This window comes from Colobus angolensis, unplaced genomic scaffold (genome assembly GCF_000951035.1).
Source record: "Colobus angolensis palliatus isolate OR3802 unplaced genomic scaffold, Cang.pa_1.0 Scaffold196, whole genome shotgun sequence".
Lineage (NCBI taxonomy): Eukaryota > Metazoa > Chordata > Mammalia > Primates > Cercopithecidae > Colobus > Colobus angolensis.
The window spans coordinates 7,380,980-7,387,994 of NW_012115110.1; the positions used below are offsets into that span (position 1 = coordinate 7,380,980).

Here is a 7,015-nt window from a genome sequence, read left to right on the forward strand (position 1 = left end):
GGGTTTGCTCAGGGAGAAGGGAGATCTGGTGCACTACTGGCCAGCACTGGTCATTGTGCTGAAATCCCCATGGAGTTACCATGACTCAATGGCTCAGATGTGTGGCTGTGCTCAGATGGGGGGAGGGATGCGTGGGAAAGTGGGTTGTGAGGATTCCCCGAAAGTGAGTAGCACCTCCCTCAGAGTAGGTGAGAAGCAGGAGGTTTCAGTGATTGGCACACACTGGACAAACACAGTGAGTCCTGTGGGGAGACATCTTGGTGAGTCTTGGAAAAAAAGTTCATGAACTTCTTCGGAAAGGGTTTAACCTCTTAGATGCTTTCTCAATGACCTCTGGAGACTGTCCTATTCATTACCTAAGATCAACCTCTTCATTTCTGCACTGCAACTCCTATTTTGCCCCACGTCTTCAGAGAAGACATCTACATACCCAGCTATGGCGGAGACTGGAGACTTAGGCCAGGCCAGGCCCCACCTCCAGTGTGGTGTCCTCTCCCAGCATCTGCAGCCCAGGAGGGACAGCACAAGTCTGGTAGCTCCTGAAGAGCAGAAACAGCTCCAGAAGGATGAGGGCCTGGAACTCAAGGGCCCAGCTACATGTTTCAGGAAGCTGACCCCTGACAACATATGGAGGAGGAAAGGATGACAAACCAAAAAAAAAAAAAAAAAAAAGGTTTGAAAGGTTTAAATATGCAGCAATGTCCCAAAAGGGCAACCAAAATGGTGGCTGCATTGAGAGGACACGTGAGGCGCCTTAGAGTAGAACCCGAAGATGATTCCTGCACTTGCTTCTTTATAGTGTCATTAAAATAGGAATTCCAGGTCTGTCTGCCTCCTTTCCCCCTAGTTATGACTGTTGAAGGCCACAATTGCTGTCTCTCGAATTTGGCTAGAAAACTCATCCTTCATAGAAGCCACATGGAACATTTTGTCTATTCCTAAAGCAAAATCTGTCATACCCAAGAAGCACAGTCTTTCTCTCATTCTGTTTGTAATGAACATTGTCTTTGCTGGTGGGGTTTTAAAAAAAATATTATTATTAAATAAAACTTTGCCAAACGTACTTTGCAGAAGTGTCTTTTATGGAAAACAGATGGAAAGAGCTAACTTAAAAATGCAAATCGTAACATTATAATGACTTCTTAATTTTAAAAATTATGAATACTACTTCCCAGGAGGGACTAAAAGAGACAGTGACAACAGCTGCAGAAGAAACATCAGGAGTGGGACGGGACTGCAAGGCCAAAAATGTTGTCTAGTTGCAGAGATTACAAAGAATATTCCTTGTATTTAAATGCAGGGCGCTGAGCACTCACATATGTTCGATTCCAAAGTGTTTATTCAGGTAAAGGAAAGGAACGAAGAAATCACCAATACCCAAGATGCAGGTTGCTCCCAGAAGTGTCTACACATGCCACAAGGAATATAAAGTTCTAGAAAAACACACTTCATGTGTTTTCTCCCCACTTTCTTCATGGATCTTCAGACAGGAGTATGAAACCACAGTTTGCAAATGCTTCTGATTCGTGTATGATTACTCAGGTGTTAAACTCCTCCTGAAATGGGCATTTAACACAGAGGTTTCTTGTATTTTCACAACTGGCCTCTCTTGAAACCCACTCTTCGAGAGGATTGAATGTTTATGCATTTTCTTATTTTTTAGAAAGTGGATGGATTTTTTCCCCAAACCATGTTTTCCACTCTTGAATAACCCACCTTCTTCTTCCTTCCATCTCTCTCCTTCTTCCTTTCCAGATAAAGAAGAGATTTTAGAAAACTCTTTCTATCTGGAAAGGAAGTAGGAGAAATATTTTCAAAATTTTCTAGCAGCAAATTTTAATATTGCCCCCGTGAATGTAATTCAATACACATACAAATTATGCCTCTTTCTCCCCTTCGATTCTTTATACTTTTTGAATAGCAAGTTACCAGAGGTACTCAAATACACTCATACAGTCTCCCAATTAATACATTTAGAAGTAAATGCAAGAAGCAATCCTGTCATCAACAGCAATAACATACTGTCTCCGTCATGCTGCTCTGGGCTTTCTGGTCCATGCCATGTCAGAGTATTAAGTGCTGTCTCTGGGTATATGGTTGACTCACATATGTTTTGAGCACTTCTCATCTCAACAGAGCTGACAGAAATTAAACAGCTGGAAGCATTTTCAAATTTCTGTCTGGGAACTGCTTAATGTATCAGAACTCAACATGGATTTCCCACTGAGACAGAAGTGTAAAAGTTGTTCTTTCTTCTTCCTCTTCTTTTTTTGAAGGCATCTCCTTTCCTTTCACAAACAGAATATCCAGCCTTTCAAGTTCTCACCATAGGTTGGAGAAAAGAAAAGGAGTCTTAAAATCAGTGATCACCTCCTATTGGAGAAATTAATCAAAATCTCACTGGGGAAGAAAATAGGGGAGGAAGACAGGAATGAGGTTATAGCTACCATTTCTCTCCCCTAGAATTAAGCATAATCCACTAAGACTGGCTCCACTGACAGCATTTTCACTGCTATGTGTGGAGAACATGAGTCATTTGGGAGCTCTCAGTGAATTCATGGGTTCAGAAAACAAACACAGTCACCTCAACATAATATAATACTATTCAGCAGAGAATAAAATGCGATATAAAATGGTTCATCTTGAACACCATCCAGGGTGTTTTGTTGCTGAAGTACCAAGAAGTCCCTCAATATTTCTCTGCCTTAGTGGAGTACTGTATTTCCTTTCAGATTCTCCTCCCCACACCCAGCACTGCCACACAGGACTGTGTCATAGAGTATAGTTCCAGGATGATTCATCCTAATCATCTGATTGCTTTCTCTCACTAGAGCCTTGGGCTAGTTAACAGATTCAGCATCCATGAGCATTCAAACAGAACTGGACCATCCAGCAAATAGAATCCGACAGCATTTGGAAGTGAGGCAGGAACCCTTGTATCTAAGCAGCAGCTGTCTGATTACTTAGATGATATGATTCTTCTAAAAGTTCTCTGTCTTTAGTTTGGGGTTGTTTTCACTTAGGCCATATGGTCACTTCATTTTTCTTGGTTTGCAGCTATAACAATTACAGTGAGCGCCAAACACAGTAATCATGTACGGGGAGAGACAAGGAGGTCAGCTGGGCTTCCTCCAAATGCAGTTTGAGAGAAGCTTTCAGAATCTAGAGGTATCCATCAACATCTTTCCTACAAAAGAATAAAATTGTACACAACTGTGTGCATGTTGTAGGAACTGTGTCAACTAAGCTGAGCTAAAAGCACATTTCCCAGAATTCCCTTCCCTGTGTGGTCCTGAGTGAGTGCTGGCCACAAGTGATGTTCCGTATGAGGTTTGGAGTGCGGACATAAAGAAGCAACTCTATCTCCTTCCACCCTGGAGGGCAGTGAGTGCAGGGTGCCAGGCGCTACAGAGTTCACGCCTACCATCACTAACTTCCAGCCTCCCAGAAGGTGTAATGGAGTGCGCAAACCTGCAGCTCCTTCCGTTTCCACAGCAGGGCTGGGACTATGGTGAGGCAGGTGAGGAACCTGCAGCTTCTTCCGTTTCCACAGCAGGGCTGGGACTATGGTGAGGCAGGTGAGGAACTTCTCTTGGGACATGACACTTAAAGAGGCACTTAGTAGTCAAGGTAAATAATATTTTAATGCAATGTTCTTTAAAAATCAAAGTTAATGCAAAAAAATACATGGTGAACAAATTGTCAAAATATTTAACAGACAGGAACAGTTACAGCTCTGGGATGAACCATATTGGAGCCTGAAGCACGAGGAAAAATTAATACTACTAATCTCATGGGTCATATGATCTCCTTCTTCAACTTCTATGATCCCTGGGGGTCAGGAACATGTGCATTTCCATGGTCAAGGGAACCTGCCTCTCCTGCAGGTCACCCACATGGAGGTGGTGTGGGACATCCGCAAGCTCCAGTTTGCCCTCTTGGGATTCAGTTCTTTTCGTGGATCCCAGGTTTTCCATACTCCTCTGCACATCTAGTTGTCCTTTCCAACTATCATTCTAGTAGACCTATAGCAACCTCATGCTCAGCCCTCAATGCAAGAAGACAATCAGCATAGGCAGCTTCAGCAGCACCCACATTTGCAAGGCCTAATTCTTAATTTTTATAATAACCCCCATGCTTTATACACTTGTTGTAGTTCTACTTCTCTGACCCATAAAGATGTCAGACCTGTAGAGATGTGATGATTATATACAAACTAGAATATACCAATGGGGCATCAAACACAAATTTTTTAAGAGGTATGATCAAATTATATGGTGAAATGTCTACAGCTTTCCCCCAGCCTGTTTAAACCATCATTTTACCACTGTCAAGATGTTGCCTTGTGTGTTCCTTTGCTAAATGACTAGAGGTTGGGTTGGCAGTGGGGCCAATTGTTTATAATTGATAAGAGAACAGATAACCAGACTATCCTTATGTCCCTACCAGGACAGAGATGTTCCCCTGCAGGGTTTGCTTGATTTTCCTCTATCAGCAATAAAGACAAGGCTACAGGTCCCTGAAAAAGTCACAGAGTGTGCTTAATGTACTCGAGTTCCACAAACCTGAAACCCATTGAAGGAATTTTAAACACTATTGTGTTTAAAAGTACCAACTGCTAAGTTCAGTCATACATGAACTATACGTAAAGAGGAAAAAATATTTACCCTCTTTAAGGACCCTTGTGAAAGTCCTAGGTTATAGATTAGTCTCTGAGTAATCTTCTGTTGTTATGCTGAGCTCTGGAGTTGGCTAAACTGGAGAGTGAGGCTCTCACACAGTCTCTGGGGAAGATACCTGCTTCCTAAGGAATTTTGGCTCAGTTTGGATGAACTATGGTGCATCTGAAGGAGAAAGAATTTGCTCCTGAGGCTTCCTAGGAGAATAGCTGGGTCATAGAGATGAAAACCTAAGTACAGTTAAACCTAAGATTAACAACTGCTCTGTTGAGGGAACCATTCTCTGTCACAGATCTAGACCATGGTTTCTCAGTATCAACAGTATTGACAGTGTTGTGAAATAATTCTTAGTTATACAGGGGCTGTCCTACATGTTGCCAAATGCTCAGCAGCATCCCTATCCTCTATCATGTAGATGACAACAGCACCACCAGTTGTGACAATCAAAAATGTCTCCAGGCATTTCTAAATGACTCCTGGACAGCAAAAGTGTCCCCCAATGAGACAGCCATGTAGACAACAAAACAGGCTGGGATACTAAAGCCAGAAGCAGGGACAAATCAATGTCAGATATTGGGAGATAAGAGTTAGATAAGAATGAATCCTGGTAGACAAAGTAAGGCAGAATTGTAGACAAGAAGAGGCCCAAAACCAAGTCAATAACCAGAGATACCACATACCAGATAAAAGTCATGTCAGTCATCTCTCCTTACTGGGTGGGGCCTTGCTGCAGGAATTTCAGCAACTCCAGCCAGGGGTTTAGGGACAGAACTTTGATGTCCCTGGGACTGAGCCCCTGGGGAGGAGGAGGAGCCACAGTCTCTGTGGATCAGCAGACTTAGTCTTTCCCATTGGTGGTTCTGAGGGATCCAGGCAGGCTGAACAAATAGGATTCTCCCAGTGCAGCATAATCCTTCCACCAAGGGGCAGCCAGAGTGCTTCATTAAGTGGGTCCTGGAACCCTAGATGAGACCCCTCCAACAGGGGTCGCCAGACACCTTATACAGCAGTGTTCCCAGCAGCCTCATGTTGGTGCCCCTCTGGAACAGAGATTCCCAGAGGAAGGAGCAGGCAGCCACCTTTGCTGTTCTGCAGCCTTCACTGCAGGAGGGACCCAGGTGAATGGGGTCTAGAGTGGAACCCCAGCAAACTGCAGTAGCCCTACAGAAGAGGGTCCTGACTGTTAAAAGAAAAACAATCAGAAAGCAACAACAATAGCATCAACAAAAATGTCCCCACAAAAACCCCACCAAAGGTCAGCAGCTTCAAAGATCAACACTAAACTCACAAAGATAATAAACTCACGAAGATGAGAAAGAATCAACAAGAATAATGCTGAAAACTCAAAAAGCCAGAGTGCCTCTTCTCCTCTGAGTGATCACAACACTTCTTCAGCAAGGGCACAGAACCGGGCAGAAGCTGAGATGAACGAATTGACAAAAATAGGCTTCAGAAGGTGGGTAATAATGAACTTTGCTAAGCATGTTCTAGCTCAATGCAAAGAAGCTAAAAACCATGATAAAACATTACACGAGCTGTTAAACAGAATAACCAGTTTAGAGAGGAACATAAATGGCCTGACGGAGCTGAAAAACACAAAACAACAACTTCACAATGCAACCACAAGTATCTATAACTGAATAGACCAAGCAGAGGAAAAAATTTCAGAGTGTGAAGACTATCTTGCTGAAATAAGACAGGAAAACAAGATTAGACAAAAAAGAATGAAAATGAATCAACAAAACCTCTGAGAACTATAGGATTATGTAAAAGACCAAATCTGTTACTGACTGAGGTACCTAAAAGAGACAGGAGGCCAGCCCGGAAGAGACGCAGCACTGAGCATGCTCCTTCTTTTCCAGCCCCGGCTCCGGACCCTGCAGCTGCCGAGATGTTGATGCCTAAGAAGAATCGGATTGCCATTTACGAACTCCTTTTTAAGGAGGGAGTCATGGTGGCCAAGAAGGATGTCCACATGCCTAAGCACCCGGAGCTGGCAGACAAGAATGTGCCCAACCTTCATGTCATGAAGGCCATGCAGTCTCTCAAGTCCCGAGGCTACGTGAAGGAACAGTTTGCCTGGAGACATTTCTACTGGTACCTTACCAATGAGGGTATCCAGTATCTCTGTGATTACCTTCCTCTGCAACCGGAGATTGTGCCTGCCACCCTACGCCGTAGCCGTCCAGAGACTGGCAGGCCTCGGCCTAAAGGTCTGGAGGGGGAGCGACCTGTGAGACTCACAAGAGGGGAAGCTGACAGAGATACCTACAGACGGAGTGCTGTGCCACCTGGTGCCGACAAGAAAGCCGAGGCTGGGGCTGGGTCAGCAACCG

The 7,015-nt window shown here is 43.8% G+C and overlaps 1 protein-coding gene across 1 annotated transcript in view; it reads left to right on the forward strand.

Annotated features, from left to right (window-relative positions):
* Positions 1–6,508: 6,508 nt before the first annotated feature.
* Positions 6,509–7,015, forward strand: part of LOC105510971 (40S ribosomal protein S10-like) — a 699-nt gene continuing 192 nt past the window's right edge. Inside the window, exon 1 of the mRNA XM_011940970.1 lies at positions 6,509–6,993. Coding sequence (XP_011796360.1) covers positions 6,571–6,993 — 423 coding nt within the window. The 5' untranslated portion in view covers positions 6,509–6,570. The remainder of the gene's footprint in view (positions 6,994–7,015) is intronic.